Genomic DNA, 20,953 nt, shown 5'->3' on the forward strand with positions numbered 1-20,953 from the left:
ATATGCAGAAAGAATGAAGTTATACTATTACATAATGTGGCATATTGTTGCATCATTTAGCTTTTATTGCTTCATAATTTACTCAACACTGCCACATAATTGGGCCCTCTCCTGCCACATAATTCCAGTGGCCCTGCCTATAGGCCAGCCAAACCCTGCATGCATGGGTACATATTACCAAGACCTAATGGCTTTGCAAAGTATTGTTTACTGGTGCTAATAAGGTGGCAATTAGCCTTTAGTGGTTCTACAGTAACATGGAGTAATATATGATCTTCCACACTTCAGGCCCTATTTACAAATGTAAGTTTACACCTATAGATGTACTCATATCTAGCCTTACTACTGCACCGAGTAGTAGCTCTACACTTTTATGCATTCATTTCAAAGTATAAATGTACTACTAATTGCAGACTTCATTTCATCAAGACACTCAAACCTGGAGTGCCGACTTCTAGAACAGGATTTACGAGTGTAGCTTTAATAATAGTATTTTTCATCACAAAAAGGCGGAGGTCTCCACCATAAAGGCAGAGATCTCTCTCTGCTAAAATGGAGGGAAAATACCAAGGTTTAATAATTGCCTAAAAGAATTAAAAATATTTGAATGTAAAAAAATTTATATGAACTTAAATTATTCTTAACATACAATTAAAAAAAAAGTTACAGCACTTTGACTCATTAAATGAAATGTTTTATAGATAATTAAATAAATAAAATATACTCATTTAATTCCTATTATTTATAAAAAAAATCAAAATCTCACCCTATCATTTCATGTGCAATAATTTTTTTGTAAATATTGTTAAAACTTATTTTAAGTAATTTAAATTAGTTACATTTTTATAAAAATCTTAACAATATTTATTTAAATGAACTATTAATTTATTTAACTACAATAATCATTTAAACATGAATATAACTTTTTCCTTTTAAAATACCTCTATGTATATGAAATATATATATATAGGTGTGTGTGTATATCCAGGTTTATTATGTACGCTTTCTGGGTCTTCTTTTAAGTCCCCATATCTAATATTTTTTATAAGATTATGATGCAGTACCTGTGAGTGGCAATGTGTGCTGATGGACTTACTCCAGGTCTGAGCTGGAGTACATTTAGAATTGTTTTGGGTCCTTTTTCGCTGTAGTAACTTTAGAAGTGCAAATTGTGGATGGTAATGGCTTACCCTTTTTGTAAGTGGGTGTTTGTATTTGCATATCCCTCCCTAAACCCCTTCTCACTTCTCCTTAAACCTCTCCCTAGCCCTTCCTGAGCCGCTCCCATTGGTAGTAGGTACCCCCATTACGCAGCCACTCCTACATATACCTCCCATATTAATTACTAACGTGTATACGTATGTGCGCAGAGACCTCCACTACCGTGGCGGAGAACTCCACATAGAGAAGATAGGAGCAGCAGAGGTCTCTGCAGGATGGTTTGTGGGTAGCATTTTGTAGCACAAGTAGAAGAATTGCACTGCTATCGAATTTCTGCAAAGCGTAGTTTGGGAATAGACTCCTTCCTTATTTCAGTGCTTTCATAGTAAGGAGGAGAAGAAGTCCTTGACTAAGGGGAGAAAATAATAACTGCGTATAAAGCAAAGAAGACGCTGGCTAAAGCATGACAGATAGGGTTCCAAGGCCAGAGGTCATCTAATGCATAGGTCCAGGGGAGCTGGAACAAAGCCCAATGATCAGGATGACTACTGGAAAAGAAAATTAGTTTGAGCTTGTAGTCATTTTTTGTGCAATTATTTTATGGGTATAATGTCTTCTGTCATGCTTAAATCCAAAGGATTGTCTGTTCGTCAACCTCCCCCTGAATGGATTACTCTTTTTCTCAGCCAATGTGTTCCAGAAAGTGGGACTCGACACAATAATGGCCTCTTTATGTGTTTCTGTAGTTTTATGTTTTATTTGGGTTGCCCCTCAGGTAAAACAATGCAGTGAATCAGTCATTTGTAGTTTCTAATATTGACTGGCTATTCAGCACCCCCACCCTGCCCCTAGGTGGGTGATGGCTTTAGGCATCATTTGGCTTCAATATCATGTCATCGTCTGGTATTCTTGTCAGTCTCGCAGTGTGATGCATACAGGATGACCATTGCATAGCTGTCCATCTTTAGGTCAATGGCGGCTGCGGTCCACCAGGTCCTCTCAAATTTCTGTGGGCTGCATCTCCTTTTGTATATACATTCGCTATTTACCAATTACTTGTCTACACCTCTTCACTGATATTCAATCATAGGTACATTATCACTCATTTACGTCCCTACAGTACCAATCTTCATGACGGATAGCTAATGAGATAGAAAGAACCTAAACTTAATGGAACTACATAAGGACAATTTAGAATCACTTAACTGTTCCCTCTTAGAGCATATCAAAAGACATTTACTAGAGTACCAGCTTCAAGTGGGTGTGTAAAGAGGGACCAGTGCTTGCTCCTAATTTAAACGCCTGCCTTGGAATTCCTCAGGTAAAATTAATGTTGAATTTATTTGCGTTCATTTGCCAAAAGGCGGTGGAGTATTCTCAAGGCTGGTGATACATGTTCCAGATTTTTCAGGTTTAGGCACACCTTGGCATCTATTCTACAGATTTTGAATCAAGAGTTTGTGTAGACCTCTGTAAAAGCATGTGCGAAAGTCCTATCTTGGGAGGAACAGCCCTCTGACTAAATTCATCTGGGGATTGGGTTTTATCGGTTTCGCGCATGTGACTGATATCCTTTCCCAAGATATACAGGATAGGTCTGTGCCAAACCTAATGTCCATGTTTGTGGCCTTTTTAACAAAGTGAAGGGAAAACACTGATTGACAAGCTTCCCATTACCAGTAACTCTGTTTGCTCTACTGAGAATTTTGATCTTATCTGTGATGTGTTAAAAGCAATTTGATGTTTGTCACATGCCAGACCTGACCACCACCAGAAGGCATCTGGGTGTATCTGCGCTTTTATGTTGTAGCAAAAGATCCGCTCTAGGGGGCGCATCTACAGCTGCTTCCCCTGGTTCTGTTGGCAGACTTCTTGCTTTGATTTCCATCTATATTTGCATTACTTGGGTCAGCGACTTGGGGGAGGTATCAGGGGCGTAGCTTTCAATGGTGCAGCGGGTCCAGTAGATGGGTTCGGAGGGCTGAGGGACCCACTGAACCCTGATTATTGCTGTATTTCACACTTCAGACAGAAGCCATGGGGCCCATTTCCTTCCATGCATGAGGATCCATGACACACCAGCTGTTCCACTGGGAAGCAGAACATTAAGGTTGCCGTAGGCAGCTTCTTTATGGTGCCCCCACAAGGAGGCACTAGATTGCAACAAATGTCCAAAAATAGTTTTGTTGATAGGTGAGCAGCAGCACTTAGATGGCCAATTGCCATTTTCCTGGGGTTCTGAAAATCCTTGCAGAAGTCGAGGGAGCAGAGAAGGGGGCTGGTAGACTGAATGGCGTGATTTGACATAACGAAGATGTTTTGGGTTTGCTGCACGCTTCACTGATTGTCAGGTTTTTGAGGTGAAGGTGGCGCAGAAGTGTTTAAAGTGCTGTTGATATTCAGGGGGCTTTTTAGGATCTCTGTTCCAACTATGTCTTGTACAACCTATTATATTTTAGGTGAAGGTTACCGTCCAGTCTCGGGGGCCTCAGGTGGCCACTGCCAACGTCAAGGGTGGGGCAGGTGGGGACGACGGGGACGGTGGAAAACAAATCATAATAAAAAAAAAAATCCACTTACCGTTCCCGCCGGCGGCGCCTCTGCCTGCTCTTGATGGTGTCCCAACATTTACAGGGACACCAGCATAGGCTCTCCAGCAATCCTGGTGCTGCTCTCATGCTAAATCTAGCATGAAAGCAGCATCTGGATTGGTCTGAGTGGCTTGGACTGCCGCTCAGACAGTGCACTGGCATCTGTGCAGCTTCTCCAGCCCAGCTATTCAATACAGCTGGGTTGGAGAAACCTAAGTGCACATATGTGTGTGGCTGGCCTAAGATGGCGGCCAAACACACATGCGCACTTAGTGCACTTCACTCCCCCTCTCCCCTCTCTCCCCTGGCCCAGCCCCGCCCTCCCTGCACTGCTAGCTGAGCCAGCAGATGTAAAATAAAACGATAGCGAACTATTGATTTTTTTTTCATCTGCAGGCTCTTAGCCAGGGGAGCGACTCCCCTTTGGATGCGTCTCCTGGGCTTCCATAGAGTGCCTTGTAGGCATGCATTCATGGCGCTGTGTCATAGCAAGACACATATCAGCCTGTTTCTGCTAGTAATTCTACCTTCTAAATCCAAGTCTGTAAAAAGGTACCTTTAAATGCGAAACACTCAGAAAAAGATCTTATGAAGGCTACTGTTTGCAATGTATGCCCTTAAGAGCAACATTCCAGGTCTAACCGTGAAATGCTGGCACAGTACTGGGCCTAAGGGCAGCAAGAATGGCCATTGGTAAATGCTTTACGTTTTTCCCTCCTTGGGGCGGTTTTGTTACCACCTTGGCCATCAACCCTGTTACATGGATAATTGCATGATTTATGTTTAACTGCGAGCGAACTTCTTTTTCCTTTTTTTATCTCTCCTTTGCGCTCACGCTCATGGCGGCAGCGGCACTTTGAATCGTCTCGCTTATGTCAACTGTTTCAGCATCTTAGCCACTAGACCATAATACATTGCTGCCCTCATATGTGTGAAATGACCCAGGAGCTGATTACAAGTGTCTCTGTGCCTGTTCCATCAAGCCGGCTCCTCACAGTTACCAATACTTAGGACATCCGCAACCCGGAGGTCAAAGTTAAGAGAGATTACAAATTGGACCCTGATGGATCTCTTAGTAATAATAATTACAGGAGAAATTGTAATTCTGATCCCAGTTCCCCATGTTATTCCACATTTCTCTCTAGTGTTTTATCTGTAGATCTTGGCTGCATTAAGTTGAAATGTAGTGAAATATTCAGTATCTTCACATTTATAGTTGATTTTGAAGCCCGTGGGCTGTTAAGACCTATTATAGGCCTTATCAGGATTAGCAGAGCACTCATGGGGTTTTATGTGCTTCCTTGGTCTGAAATTCCAATGCCCCTCAGTTTGCACCATAGTCTCTGATGCACTGTGCCTGTGCTCTCTTGTGCAGGTGAATTCATCAAAGCCTTGTATGAGTCGGACGAGAACTGTGAGGTGGATCCTGGCAAGTGCTCAACATCTGACCTGGTTGAGCATCAGAGCAACTTAAAAATGTGCTGCGAGCTGGCGTTTTGTAAGATCATCAACTCCTACTGGTGAGTATTCAATGAACCCTCATTATTTCTGCTTTATGCTGTGTATGGAATAAGCTATCACTGCCAGAATATTTATTGTATTGAAGCCCTGGGCAAAGACCGCACGTCTTTGGGGCATTCTTTGCGGAACTCTAGTAGAAGGTTGCACAGTTGGTGTATTTAAAGTTTGGCATTCACATGTTTCATTAAGTTTAATATAATGGACCCAACAGGATAGAGAAGCAGGAAGAGATGAAAATAACAGGGAGAACTGTGTAGATCATAAGAATATTTTGTATTTAATTCTCAAGAGTATTCATGCAGCCACACCAAGAAGCAGATGGCATTGGACCTCTTTACATTGCAAGGGCTTTCTTGTGCATCGCGAGGGCTGATTTAAAGTGGGATGCTTGTTTTTTATACCTAGGACATACATTTTACGTCATGCATGATGTGGCTGGGTGGTGGAGTTGGGAGGTGTGTAGGTAGGTGAGACAGAAGGTATGTCAAAAAATAAATATTTAGTTCTTTCCTCCGCTACTGGGAGAAAGTAACCTCAGGTGCAAGGGTTGGTCATTCCAGATTCGGGAGAGAGGATCTGGAGAAGGGTTTCCTCCTTGTCCATCACTGTGGACATCCTCACTGACCACTAATGTGCTCCAAATAGCGTGAATGTGTGGTGGAGTTTCTCTGCAAGCTAACAATGTGTCTTCCTCTGGTAGGGATGATTAAGAGGGGATGAATAGAAGCTAGGTGGGAGACAGTGATATTCTTGCAGAGTTGTGGGTTCAAGAGTCTATACAATCGTTTGCAGCATCTTCATAGTTATACTTAATATTGGTTGGGAATACACAAAACCACGTTTGGTGGATAACTGATCACATTCTGATCCTTTTGGATGAAAAAAACTGCACTGAGGCTCATTACATTTCCATTGCTTGACCATCAGTGATGGTCCAATGAAAACAACATTTTTTCCAACAAATATCAAAGAATAGCACCACATGGATGCATGTGCCACGGTGCTACCAGCACCACGCGCTGCCTGGTCCTTCAACCATCACAAAAAGCATGACTTGATGTCCTGATTTTCAATGTCACCGTGACATAGATTGAGAACTCCTAGTTACAGCCAGTATTGAGAATATGTTGGAGTCTACCTTAAATCCTTTTAAAAATGTCAAATTTGAAGACAAAAAAAGAGATCCCTCTTCCTTGATTGGAAAAGGTTGCTCTCAAAGAAATTTACTCTAGATCACTTTAGCTGTAAAAAATGTGGGCAGCTAACTAATGCCCCCATTAATGTAGAAGATTACCATAATTTATGTTATCTTATTATGCGTCAATTTGCAAATAGGTGTTAGGGACAAAAAGTCCTGTATGGTGTGTTTTCTTGTCCTGCCAATTAATGGACCCTGCCCCATCACATTGGGGCTTCTGAAATCCAGTTACAGTTTGACATCCCACATTACTATCCGGTGTTGATCTCCGCCTGTTTCAGATGCTGCGCACGCAACATACATATCTCTGTAAGGTGCCCTGAAGCTCCTTGGTGCGAGATGCACGTATATAAAATACCTAAAATAAAACATAAATAAGAAGCAAAGTTATTTTTAGCTTTTGGTCAGCCATGTACCTGTGTTCCCAACAACTGGTTAGTTAAAACTCTATTTAAAACAGGTAGATGATAAAGTTGTTTCTTGGTGGCCTCCATCGGCCTAACTTTATTGGGCTTCGGCACTTGTCAAAACCTCACCATCATTTTATTTTTCACATTAACCAATGTTATCACATCGTGGCTCGCTGTTCAGTGCTACAACAGTGGGTAAAGGCCTTCTTCAAATGTTACAGGACAGAGAGGCAGGACTTATAGCCAAAGGCAAAAGAGCTCTAATCCCACTAGAACATTCCAACTTTCAAAAATGAACAGGGAGAAACAGAAAGATAAGCAGTGGCGGTCCTAGTTGGCTTCAACCCCTTTGGTGCACTCGATCGAACAGTTCTGTCATGCTCACCGGTGCTCGTGTGCTGAGGACGGAACCGTAGTTTTTACAGCAGAGGGGTTTGTTTTTATTAAAAACAGCCTCGGGAGCTGAGAAAGAGTTTTCCCAGCTCCTGAGGCTATGTTTGGCTTTCATTTCGTCATTTCACTTTCATTGCGTAGGTGCTCGGGGGGCTGTCTCAGCCCCCTGAGCACCTAGGAAGAAGGGATAGGTATCATTGGAAAGGGGAGAGTCCCGGTGGGGCACAAACCTAACTAGACACCAGGGACCAGGGATTACTTTGTTTTGTAGGAGTGGGCTCTGCCCAGCATGGGCATGGCTGTGCCCCCACCCCCTCAAAAATAGGAAAACATTCTTTCTGCTTCCTTGCAGACTCAAATATTTCACCCGATTGGCAAGCAAGAGGTTATTTGCTTTTGTTGGGTGTTTTTTTCTACAAATTAGGCCAGGAGAGTTTGGCTAACTCCCAGTATCATCCCACTTGCAAAACTGAACATCTGCACTTTTTGGCCTTGGGTAGGGCGCAACCTGGAAAAACCTACGAGACCCGACCGTTCTGAAAACTAGACTTCTAGGGGAGTCCAAGGTAGTGTACTTTGCATCCATCCCACAGCATTTTCTTGCCCACATTGTCCTGCAAACCTCAAATGTTGACTAAAAACATACATTTTCCCTCACATTTCTGTGAAGGAAACTTCCGGAATCCGCAGGAATCCACAAAATTCCTACCACCACAGCATTGTCCCACTTCTGCCAATACAAATGCTGTGCCACTTGTGTGGTTGGGCCTGCTGCCAGCGGGGTTGCGAGGTTAAGCTACTTCATTGTCTTCATTGGTGCTACCAACATTCCAATATTCTAATAACCAATTGTTAAAACAATAGAATAATGTAATCTTCATTAACAAAACACAATGTTATCAGCGGAACTCCGTGTGGACAATAAACATCCCAAGACCCTAAAGAAAGGACACCCAGACTTCTAAGGCGATTGGTGCAATTCATGTGATAAAAGCATGCTATAAAAATGCAAATAAGACAACATAGCTTTCATTTGTGGGCAAACAATGTGCCTTCTTTTCTCAGAAGACTAGTGTTGAGCCTCGTGGGGACTACCAGTTTGAAGTAGGAATATAACCAAGGCTAAATGAGCTGTATCCTCCAGATAACACATAAGGTGCTTCATAACAATGACATGGCTCTCCCCCCATCACACCTCACTCGTCAAATCAGATCAGTCATGAAAAAGGGCTGAAAGACTGTTTCATCTAATCTTTTGAGGTACTGTTCAGATTTCTAAATGTGGCAATATTTTTCATATAGAAAGTATCATATTGCCTTTAAATTCTGCATTAAAGCTGTCATGACATACCTTCTCCAGGCTAGGACATAGGGTTCCACAATAGTTATCTAGAATTACCCCCTGCTGTTGCACCTCTTATTGCCCATCATGGGTCAGTCCTAGGGGTTTTCAGCCTCTATATGGAGAAATCAGTAGAGAGTCTGCACGCAGGTACCAGAAAATAAAGACTAAGCGCCTGATTTTGAGTTTGGCGGAAAGGGGTTACTCCATCACAAACGTGACAGATATCCCGTCCGTCGTATTGCAATCCAATAATAGCCTATGGAGATTGTCATGTTTGTTATGGAGTAATCGATCGGCCCAACTCTAAGTCAGGTCCTAAGTGGTGGCTGAGGGGCATTAGGTTTCTGTAGATGACTGCATCTGCATGTTGGAATGGGAGGGTGTGCAAAATTCACATATTTGCTTTTGTGTAATTACATCAAATTTCGTGGAAATTATACATAATTATATAAATGAAATTAAGTAAAACATGCATTTCATGCTATGTTTTAGCACATACTAAGTCCTGCAACGCCGAAATGTGCACAAAACAGTGGTGCCAAAAACATAAGTGGCGCGAACAACAGCTGCCATCATTCAAACACTATAATTTTGCCACATTAAAACGCATAGGGGTGTTATTAAGGGGATTCCGCATTACGCTTGTTATGGAAAATTCCCAAAACTACACAAATAATGCTGGTGTAATTTAACATTCGCCCGAGATTTACTGCTGACTGTGTATGAAGGTGCCTTGAGATGGATTCTGCATCACCAACCTTTCACTGGCTGACAATTAACATGCACAATGTGAATGCTTGGTCTCTCTGCTGTCAGCTAACGTACAAGCGTGTCAGCCTAAATTATACTCCAACTAACATCTCTGGGCACTGAAAGATGCTGACTAGGCCAGGTGCAACCAGACAAGCTGTGGAGTTCCTACGTAAAGGTAGACTCCGACACCACTCCCATTGACTTCCTATTCTCCCTCTCCTTTTGTCAATGTCCATTTTAAGTAGCATTCTAGATATTGCAGGGCCTCTTAGAAATATCAACCTTTTAGGAGATCTTAATGTCAAATTAAGAGTTTATCAAAATCATTCAATTTTTAGTAAGTCTCACGTGCTACGGTCTCAGTTGAGATATTTTGTTATTGCTGAACAAGATCATTAATAGTCCCCAGTTGATTTGTTAATCTCCTGGCAATAAACATATCAGCTACACACATTTACTGGAGCATCATAAAAGATTTATTAAGTATCATAGAAGCCGTGCTTTTTGTCCCTTTAATTGTAGGGTGCCTTTTTGCTCCTATCATTTGAGTCCGTGTGTGTTATTGAACAATTTCATCCTCCTTTTCTAAATGCTCCCTCTCACCTGAATGCTAACTTCTGGTCCTCCATTGTGCCAGAGTCTTAGAAGAGCCACTTGGGATTAATTTACATACATGAGACGTAAGTGGAAAATATTTACATAATACGTGGGTATTCAGGCTGGATCTAGCTTTCATCGGCCAATGGTGGCTCCACTCTACATAGAGCGCTAGACTGATCCCACATTTTGTATTTGGCGATTTCATCATGTTTTCGATGTAGACGTTATTTAAAGGATTTTTTCCAAAACTTTGTGCAAACATTATGTCCATTTGTGCCTTTAAGTTTAAGCCAAGTGAACTGTGTTGCCTATAACAGTGATTAGGTACAGATCCAAATGTTTTGCGCAGTAGACAGGCGGGACCTGACCAATCAACTTGTTGGACATACGCAAGGAACCAGTCTCAGCTCCAGGTTTTTCACAGAGTGCTGCTAACAGAACTCTATCTGGTGTCAGCAAAGGAAACCTTAAAGCTATGCTCGAGGCCTGCAGGAGAGCACAGCGCTAGCGGGGATACTGTGCAGCATCACTTACAAAGAGTTTTATTATTAAGTTCGGTCAACCTGCACAGACCATTCAAGCCTTAAATTGTTTAAGGGATTCCAGCCTTACCAGGCGAGTCGCGCAAAGTAACAAGTTTTTACCAATTTGTGGGGATTAGGGAAAAGCCAGGGTTTATCCAACCAATATATGCGTGTCAGTGTGATTTAAGGGGGCACCGTCACTACGAAAGCAGAAGTGTGGTGGGTTTGTAGCAACTCTTCTCCCAGTCGAGAGGATATTATTTTTTAAAAGCATAAAACAAAGCAGTAAGGTATTCGTCATGTTTGTTTAATCTGCAAACTCAATTGGAATGGGCGAGTAGGAATCCTGTGGTAATTGATTAGGTTTTTGTCCGCTGCACTCCATGTTCATAAAAAATCCCGCTGTCATTTTACGTTTTAATGGAGATGGGTCTTAGTGAGTATACAGCGCCTATCTAGACTTCACTTGCTTCTAAGTACAGTATCTATTTTCTTTAACTAATCCTTGGTGCTGTTGTGTTTGTAAGGCTAGTGATGGGTTAACCCAAACTGTGGTGTGCTCCAGTGGTTGTAATGGTCTTACACTCCTTAACCTTAGCCTTTGTTCTTGCGTAAGTATCTCTAGTGTAAATGTGTTTTTGCATTATCTGAGCTAGTGTGGATGGTTCCTCCTTTTGTTTGAAGCTTTGTATGTAGTTGTGCAACCTTGCGCTCATCCTATGTGGAGTTGGGGGACACGTGTGTTGTGCTCTAGGGCAATTTCTTTGAGGGTTTGATATGCTGTAGGGTTAAATGTTGATGCTTTGTGCCATGTGATCTTAAATGATGTAGTATCACGTAATGTGGAGTGGTTTCAAGAGGCTTAGTATTGTGTGGTGCTAGCTGGGATTTGAGTTACTGTGTGCCGTTTTTTGGCGAGGTGAAGTCTAGACATTTTATAGGCAATGAGGCAGGTATTGTAGAGTGATGTTGGATGGTGTGATGTGTTAATTTGTGTGTTGTATTATGATGTGTTAGTGGGTTGATATTGTGTGTTGTGAAGTTGTGCTACACAATGCTGTGTGGAACGCTGTGTGGTGTAAGGGATAATGTATATGGCCTATGAGAGTTTTATGTGGTGCTTATGGAGTGACATATAGTTCTGCTGCATGTGACATGGAAGTGGGTGGTGGGTGGTGGATGTGTATTTTTGTGTGTTGTTGCATGATGTGTTGGTTGATGTGGTATTTTGTATGATAGGGATGTTCTGTAGGGTGAGACGGTGCTGTATGATGTAAGTTTATGTTGGATAATATGTTGGGGTGTGATTCAAAATGGTATGATGTGTTTTGCAGCAGAGTACAAAGTGGTATGATGTAGTAGGGTGCTGTGATCTGTTCTGTGGTGTTGTGGTTTTGTTACCATGTGGTGACATAAGCTATGGTCTGGTATTGTAAACTGTGGTGTTAGTTGTAAGGTGTTGCATGGTTTCGGATGGCTTGGTGTGGTATATGCGATGTATAGTGCGAACTGGATGGCGATCAAAGTTCCAGGTAAAGTTCCAGTTGGTGTTATATGCTGCATTGTTTTATGGTGGTGTTGAGGTGGTACACTCTGATCTGCAGTAATATACTTTCTATTCTGTGGTAGTGTATGGTGGGATAGGACACGTATTTATGTAGTTTGGTGTGATGTCGCATAGTAATATAGTTTTGGATGATGCATCGTGGAGTATTGTGGTATGAGAGGTGTTTGTGGGGTGACTGCTGCATTGTTGTGCTGTGTGGGATGGTGTGGTCAGATACAGTATAATAAAAGGCTGTATGTTGTGATTTTTACCTGGACCATGGTGTGGGTTACCTGCCTTTCCAAGGACAGAGTTAACTGTTGTAGTCCAAGTGTCTCTGACCATTTGCACCTGGTGTCCCGCAGAGAGCATTAAATGACCGGTTGGTGAATCATGTTCCTTCCATTAACCTTGGATGCATGATACATTTATGTGCATTGAAGCAGTTGAGATAGCTGTGATTTGTTTATCCTTTGTCTATCCACCCATGTCTCCCTAGTGTAGGATTGTCTAGGGTTTTCTTGTGTTACACTATGTATGTACTGCTTCCTGTCTGAGTTCATCCAGAGCCTCCAAGGACTTTGTGTTTCACTTATCTATTGACTGCATCATCCTATATCTAATGAAGTGTCGCCAGCATCCGTGTCCCAGTGTCCGTGTGACTTGTTGGCATGTTTTTTTCTGGTAATTTTAATGGGTGTCATGGTGTTTGGTGTAGGTACCTGTGGTTGCAGTGACGAAGGCATTGACTATAAATGTTTCTAAGGTAGCCAGATTGGTGGGACATGGATTCTGGGCTGAGACACACGTCTCCTAGGCCATGACTACCCCAGGTGTTTCTGGTTCAAGGCTCCTGGATTTACTTTTTCATGCTTTTCTGGGTGGTCTGAGACCTGTTGGATCTGTAGCGAAACTAAATGTTTACTCTGGAAGATTGTGGTAAGGATTTAGGGTGTATGACTGTGTGAGAGGTTGTAGCAGACCTGGGGTTGGGTCCTGGGCATGCCCAGGTTTTAATCGTATGAAACAGGATTAGTAGGTGTAGTGGACCTTAGCTCACTGGCTCTTTGTGAGGACACCCTGACAATCCTGCCTTTAGGGGTAAGACCCACTGGGGCCAGTGCTATACTACGGCCACCAAAGGCAGCTGTCTCCTGTAGCCATGACAACTGCCCAGAAGAAGGCAAGAGATTACAACAAACTGTCTCAAAGATTGCCTTGCTGCTGAAGTTAGTGAGAGGTCAAACAGCCTGGTACCTTGGACTCGGAACTTGTGACCCTGACCTGCCGATTGCAGCAACACTGGGTTGTGGGAGCAGCGAGTGGAGAAGGAAATGTAGCAGGGAGAGAGATGGACCACTGAGTATAGAAAGTGTTAAGAAAGCAGGATATATGTGTGTGTGTGTGTGTGTGTGCTGTACTGTGCATGCTGTATTGCGGTGTGTAGTGGGATATTTCTGTCTGCTTTACATTTTGTGTGTGCTTGACTGTGTTGTTACTATAAAGAATATTTTGATCTACGCCCTCCCCAATACTAACTCCATGGTCTGTGTGTCCAGCAAAGGAAGCAGGTTCCTTTGCTGGACACAGAGACCCTGGACTTAGTATTGTCAGGGCCGGTGGGTGGATCGACTTTTCTGGGTGGCTGCTTCAGGTGTGTTAGGTGGACAACAACCAGCCTCCCGGGACGCCTGGTGGCAGGTGTGGGGCAAGGGGGGGAGGGAAGAGCTTTATCGGTGGGCGCTGGAATCTGGGAAAACAGGACATAGTCAGGTGGACCTGTCCATATGAATAATTAGCCGTATACTCATGTGTATTGAACTTTTTATAAATATTTATTACTAACCAAAAAACGCCCCTCTCTTGCCCGAACTGTGCTCCTGGGCAACTCTTTTTATTAAATTATTGGCCCCACTTTCACGAACTTGCAGAACAAGTAGGGGACAACAGACAGACAACGCTCATATGAGGCGCTATGCAAAGAACAGCTAATTGTTTTGGTACCAGCGCCTTCTAAACTCTCTTCAGAACAGGTTCTGGAAACAGAAATAAATGTTGGTAAATTGTGCGTGGAGAGGAGGCAGCATAAAGGGGGCGGAGTCCCAAGGGGCAGGCTCGTGACGAAGGAAGACTGACAGTCAAATTATACAACATATACATTTATTTGTAACATTTGTAACCCCCCCCCCCACACACACACACACACCAAAGAAATTAGTAAAAAAAAGACAAATATGACAGAAAATATATTCTGTTTTACGTAACTGGCCACAAATGCACTGCAATTTAATATAACTATGTGTTAATGCAGATTAACAGCGGTAAACTAACTCTGGGGGTTAATGCACTTGCTGGAGATATGTGTGCACTGTAGTCAGAGATTCAACTTGTCATAGCATTATTGTGTTTGGTTTGCTGTGAAGCACTGATTGCAACATGCAGGTCACAGGTTTGTATTTCACGTAGGTAGCTCAATTGGGGACTGCTTTTACCGTAGAGATCCTTGTGTTATATGCAAGTCACGCGTTACAATCCCTGAAATATAGCTCACTGAGGTATGAACTGGCTTCAACGAGCTGTAAGCAAACTCTAGCTACAAGCTCAGTGCTTAAGTCAGTCTGCTAAAAGGGTTATTTAGCTTTTAATTTCTTAAATGGTGCTATATAAATGTTCTATGTGTAATTATTCATATGGACAGGTACATCTGACATTATTAGAGTGTCTGCGTATCTCATGCATACAGAGCTCAGAAAAGTTTTTAAAAAAAGAAATCTGCTTATAAATCATACTTTATCTCTTAAGCACTTGTGCAGTGACAACCTGCTGAATGTCTTTGTTTCCCGTTTGGTATTGGCATCAAGGTGTAAGGTTTCAGCTGACATCCAGGCAGGTTGAGGCTGGAACAAAAGGAGTGCTGATGGCCCTTTAAGTGAGGCATTTATTTGCACCCAGGCTGGGGCTGAACATAAGAGGCTGCTCTCAGCCCCTGTATGCTGGAGCTCTGCACCAACGTACCTAAAGATGCGAGCACCGCGGAATATATTCCACTGTCACCAAATCGTACCTGAGGTTTTTTATAACTCTGCACCCTGTCTTTATGTCACTTCAGATCGCTACTCTCATAATCTTACTGGAGGTGTCCAAAGTTTGTTTTTTCTCCAGAGAATTGTCAGGGTGACCCAGATTTAGCCTATTCATGAAATGTGCAATAGTTCTTGGTTCAAGCTCATCTCTTTGCGGCGGCGGGCGACATAAATTAAAAGCATTTGGGCGGGCGGAGAGGGTGCGGGGGGAGCACAGGTGGAACCATGAAGGAGGAGTGCGGGGGTTAATAAAAAAACACTTACCTAGTGCTGCTGGCCGCCTCGCGCTCCTCTGCTTCCTGTTCCTAGCATCAAAGACTTCCTGTGCGTTCACTCAGACCCAGGGAGTCTGTGCTGTTTCTCTAACCCGGCTGTCAAATACAGCTGGGTTGGAGAAATCTAACTGTGTATGTCTGTTTGGCCGGTCAAACAGACATGCGCAGTTAAGGTCACACTCTGCTCGTCCCTCCCATGGCCCGGCCCCACCCTTCCTGCAGAGGCTGGCTCTGCCAGCAGCAGAAAAATAAAACAATAGTGAAATATCGTTTTATTTTTCTTCTGCTGGCTCTCAGCCAGCGGGGCAACACTCCTCCACAATCAATCATAGTATTTATAGAGCGCACTATGTACCCGTTAGGGTTTCAAGGCCCTGGGGGGGGTGGCTGCTGCTACTGGTCGAAGAGCCAGGTCTTGAGGAGTCTCCTGAAGGTGAGAAGATCCTGGGTCTGTCGCAGGGTGGTCGGGAGGGCGTTCCAGGTCTTGGCGGCGAGATAGGAGAAGGATCTGCCGCCGGAGGTCTTGCGTTGGAAGCGGGGGACGAATGCGAGGGCGAGGTTGGCGGAGCGGAGTTGGCGGGAGGGGACGTAGAAGTTGAGTCTGTTGTTCAGGTAGACAGGTCCGGCGTTGTGGAGCGCCTTGTGTGCGTGGGTGAGGAGTTTGAAGGTGATCCTCTTGTCCACGGGGAGCCAGTGGAGGTCTTTTAGGTGGTGGGAGATGTGGCATTGGCGGGGTACGTTTAGGACCAGTCGGGCGGAGGCGTTTTGGATGCATTGGAGGCGTTGGATGTCTTTTGCTGAGATGCCTGTGTAGAGTGCGTTGCCGTAGTCCAGTCTACTGCTGACGAGACCCTGGGTCACCGTTTTTCTGGTTTCCGTCGGGATCCATTTGTAGATTCTACGGAGCATGCGGAGGGTGTTGTAGCAGGAGGAGGAAACTGCGTTGACCTGCTTGGACATGGTGAGGGCGGAGTCGAGGATGAAGCCCAGGTTGCGTGCGTGGTTGGTTGGTGTTGGAGAGGGTCCCAGCGCAGTGGGCCACCAGGAGTCGTCCCAGGCCGAGGGGGTTCGTCCGAGGATGAGGACCTCCGTTTTGTCGGAGTTCAACTTCAGGTGGCTTTTCCTCATCCATTCGGCGATGGACTTCATTCACTCGTGGAGGTTAGCTTCGGCGGTGTGTGGGTCTTTGGTGAGGGAGAGGATGAGCTGGGTGTCGTCGGCGTAGGAGAGAATGTTGAGGTTGTGCTGACGGGCCAGTTGTGCGAGGGGGGCCATGTAGACGTTGAACAGCGTCGGGCTGAGGGATGAGCCTTGGGGTACGCCGCAGATGATGTTGGTGGCTTCGGAGCGGAAGGGAGGGAGTTGGACTATCTGGGTTCTGCCAGAGAGGATAGAGGAGATCCAGTTGAGGGCTTTCTCTTGTATTCCGGCTTCGTGGAGGCGAGTTAGTAGGGTGTGGTGGCAGACCGTGTCGAAGGCTGCGGAGAGATCTAGGAGGATGAGGGCTGATGTTTCGCCGTTGTCCATTTGCTGTCTGATGTCGTCTGTGGCGGCGAGGAGAGTGGTCTCGGTGCTGTGGTTGCGTCTGAAACCGGTATGGGAGGGGTCCAGGATGTAGTTGTCCTCGAGGTGGTGGGTGAGTTGAGCGTTGACGATCTTCTCGATGACCTTCGCTGGGAAGGGGAGGAGGGAGATCGGGCGGAAGTTTTTGAGGTCGTTGGGGTCTGCCTTGGGTTTCTTGAGGAGGGCGTGGATTTCGGCGTGCTTCCAGCTTTCCGGGAAGGTTGTGGTTTTGAATGATAAGTTGATGATCTTTCGAAGTTGGGGGGTGATGGTGGAGTCGGCTTTGTTGTAGACGTAGTGGGGGCATGGGTCTGAGGGGGATCCTGAGTGGATGGAGTTCATGATCTTGCAAGTTTCCGAGTCATATACGTGGGTCCAGGTGGTCAGGCGGTTGATGTAGGTGGAGCAGTCGGAGGTGGGGTCTGGCGGAGGCGTGGTGTTGAGGCTGTCGTGGATGACGGCGATCTTCTGGTAGAAAAAGGTGGACAGGGCTTCGCAGAGTTCTTGGGAGGGTGGGACGTCGTTGGCGCTGGGGTTGGATAGCTCTTTCACGATGCAGAAGAGTTCTTTGCTGTCGTGTGCGTTGTTGTTCAGGCGTTCTGTGAAGTGGGAACATTTGGCGAGTCGGATTAGTTGGTGGTGCTTGCGGTTGGCTTCTTTGTGGGCTGCCAGGCTGTCAGGTGTGCGTTCGAGGAGCCATTTCTTCTTTAGTTTCTGGCAGGTGCGTTTGGAGGTGATGAGTTTGTCTGTGAACCAGGCGGCTTTTTTCTTTTCTTGGTTGTCGGTGGGTCTCTTGAGTGGTGCAAGGGTGTTGGCGCAGTCGTTGATCCACCGTCGTAGGTTGATGGCAGCGGTGTCCGGGTCGGTGGTATCGGTAGGCGGGTTCTGGGCGAGGGTGCTGGTCAGTTGGTCTTTGGTGACTTTGCTCCAGCGGAGGTAGTGGGGTGCGGTGGTGTTCAGTGTGTTTCTTGAATGTGAAGTGGACGCAGTGGTGGTCGGTCCAGTGGAGTTCGGTGGTGTGGCTGAAGGTGACGTGGTTGCTTGCGGAGAAGATTGGATCGAGCGTGTGGCCGGCGATGTGGGTGGGTGTGTTGACCAGTTGACTGAGTCCGAGGTTGGAGAGGTTGTCGGTCAGCGATGTGGTGTTGGCGTCGTTGTTGTTCTCCAGGTGGAAATTGAGGTCTCCAAGGAGGATGTAATCCGTAGAGGCGAGGGCGTGGGTGCTCGTGAGGTCGGCAATGGAGTTGCTGAAGGTGGCTCGTGGTCCTGGGGGTCGGTAGATGAGCGTTCCCCTAAGGGTGGTGTTGGGGTCAGTGTGGATCCGGAAGTGCAGGTGTTCGGCTGTCTTGAGGGTGTCGTCCTTGTGGGTGTGGATTTTGAGGGTGGATTTGTGGGCGATGGCTATTCCTCCTCCGATTCCATTGGGGCGATCTCTTCTGGTGATCTTGTAGCCGTCCGGGATGGCTATGGCGATGTCAGGTGCTGAGGAGTCGTTCCACCAGGTTTCGGTCAGGAAGGCTACGTCTGGGGCGGTGGTATCCGTCACTTGGTTTGGGTAACTTTTTTCTACACATTGCAAATTAAGGGCTAGATGTACTTAAGTATTGAATCGTGATTTTCTAATTGCGATTTTGTGAGAATTTCCTCTTTCTAATGCATGAAACTCTTTTGAACTTCAAGAGTGATTCCTAATAGGTGGCAAATAGACCAACCTCATGAATATTAATGATGTAGATTGCAATGTATAAGCCATTAGGAATCGCAGCCATCACAGGGATGCTGGCCTGTTAGGGGTCAGCAGACCACCATGTGTCTGTGACTGCTTTTAAATAAAGCAATATATAAATATATATTTTATTAAATATTACCTAGCTATTCTCAAAGGGGGGGGGTCCCTTAGAGACCCCTTTGCATTGGCAAATGAGTTACTACCAACTTTCAATTGGCAGTAAAATGTGAAAGTTGTGTGACCGCATTTCGGTCACAAAACATTTGTATATACCTTTCTGATTCGGTAGGAGGAATCGCAGTTTGGGCTTTGTACATACCAAAAAAAGCACTTTTGCGGTTGCAAATGTCCCGATTCTGCGAATCAGGCCGTTTGCAACCTTAAAAAGGCTTCATACATGTAAAAATGCATGCAGTCTTTTTAAATTAAGTTTACCCTTTTCAGAGTTTTTCCTAGTCATGATAGCAAACGTATGCAGAATTCTAATATGCAAATTTAGCCTTTACATCGTAATCGGTTGCAAAAGTCCCCAATTTCGTTCAAATGTGGGAAAGCAAGGAACTTCCCAACTTTGTGAACCTGAAAAGCTTTCTACTGAAATTGAGAAGGTCCTGAATATACTTAGCAAATGCCCAGGGTGCCAGCCACTCTGAGAGTACATTGTACAGTGAAGTGTGTATTTTGAGAAAACAGACCACCCAACAAGATTAGAAATGGACCAGGAGGAAAAAGGAGGAAACAGTGATTCATAGAATTCAATTTACTAAAGCAGCTGCAGCATCTGACAGGATGAGACCATGACTACATTTCCTGGTACATGCACATCCTGATCAGTTACAGGCATTACTGCCAAAGAGGGTAAAGAATACACATTCCCGAGATTGTCTATGGACCTCCTCTGCAGTCTGGTATCAAGGGATTTCGCCCCAGAATCAAAGGACCAACGACCCCTTACAACATCAACGATTAAGACTATTTCCTGCTGTCATCAGACACCAAGCCACACTCAATATAGCACCTAGAAGATTTTGTTTAGATAAATGTGTTTCATCAATCTAGAACTGTCCAGCGGTGGAACGTGCTGTGTTTGGAGCTATGAAAACAGCTATGTCTTGCTAAATTCAGAATGGGCATAAATACATGGCTATGCACTTATTTTCTGGACTTACCTTGTGTGATTTGCTTCTCTAGTGCCAAGGAGCCTTTTAGTATAAGATGCGCTTTAATAATCACATAAACTTAAACAACATAAGAATTTTATGGAAAGTTATCATAATCATGCCATAATCTAGTGGCTGTAGTACTGTACATGTAACATAGGGTCAAATGTATACACAGTTGGTCGCAAAATACTGGTCTCAATTTGCGACCAGCAGTTTTTTTGTCCAGTGTGGTACAATGCAAACCGACTTGTGTACTAATAATTTGTTTTGGAAATTACCAAGTCATAGTAGGTCGCATTTGATCTACCTCATGAATATTAAAGAGAAAGGTTGCAAATTGTGACCCACAATGAATCTCTGCCGCTACAGGGAGGATGGCCTGCTGGGTCAGAAGACCACCAAGGGTGTGATTGCTTTTTAATAAAGCAACCTTTTTTTTAAATGCATACTGTATCTCTGTGTTTCTCTTAACGAAAATGGGATTGCTTTTAAAAGAAAAGCTTCTTTGAGGTTTTTTTTTGTTTGTTTAGGAAGACTCAGTGGTTCCATGGACCACTGCCTCCTCTTTAACAAACTTTTCTTTTACCACTACTTTTGTAGTCAGTAAAGTATTTTGTTAAGACATACCATTCCGATTCAGTATTTTGAACGGATGCCCTAAACAAGCCAAATTGAAACTTGGTAATGTGTTACAGAATCGCGGCTTGTGTTTCATACAAACCAAAATGCTTTTTTTTGCAGTCGCAAACAGCTCCATTCTGCGGATCGGTCCGTTTGCAAATTGAAAAAAGCTTAGTGCATCCGAACTTTAGTGAACCAAGGCGGAGTTGTGTAATGTCGCTGTGGACTATGGACCCCATCCATTTCTTTCCCCCTGTCCCTTGGCACTGGAGCCTGTGTTTCTGGAAGCCGAAGTAGAAGTACTTTTGTGATCTATTTTTGACAGTGACACTGGTCGCTTCCATGTAAAACTCTCATTTATGCTGTGCTCTCCCCTGTCCACACTCACGCTTGGTTGTCATCTGTGACAGCTTTTGCTCATCAGGAGATGCGTTACCCACCAGCAGTGAGCGCCCGGATTTAAAATGGAACCCAAAA

General features: G+C 44.5%; 1 protein-coding gene across 16 annotated transcripts in view; it reads left to right on the top strand.

Annotated features, from left to right (window-relative positions):
- DAB2IP (DAB2 interacting protein) overlaps nt 1–20,953 on the top strand; it is a 1,276,993-nt gene that overhangs the window by 1,132,393 nt on the left and 123,647 nt on the right. For all 16 annotated transcript variants that reach the window (XM_069241673.1, XM_069241675.1, XM_069241667.1 and 13 more), the window contains one exon: nt 5,128–5,272. In XM_069241673.1, the coding sequence (XP_069097774.1) occupies nt 5,128–5,272 (145 nt within the window). The remainder of the gene's footprint in view (nt 1–5,127; nt 5,273–20,953) is intronic.

The sequence above is a fragment of the Pleurodeles waltl genome, chromosome 6, assembly GCF_031143425.1.
Source record: "Pleurodeles waltl isolate 20211129_DDA chromosome 6, aPleWal1.hap1.20221129, whole genome shotgun sequence".
NCBI lineage: Eukaryota > Metazoa > Chordata > Amphibia > Caudata > Salamandridae > Pleurodeles > Pleurodeles waltl.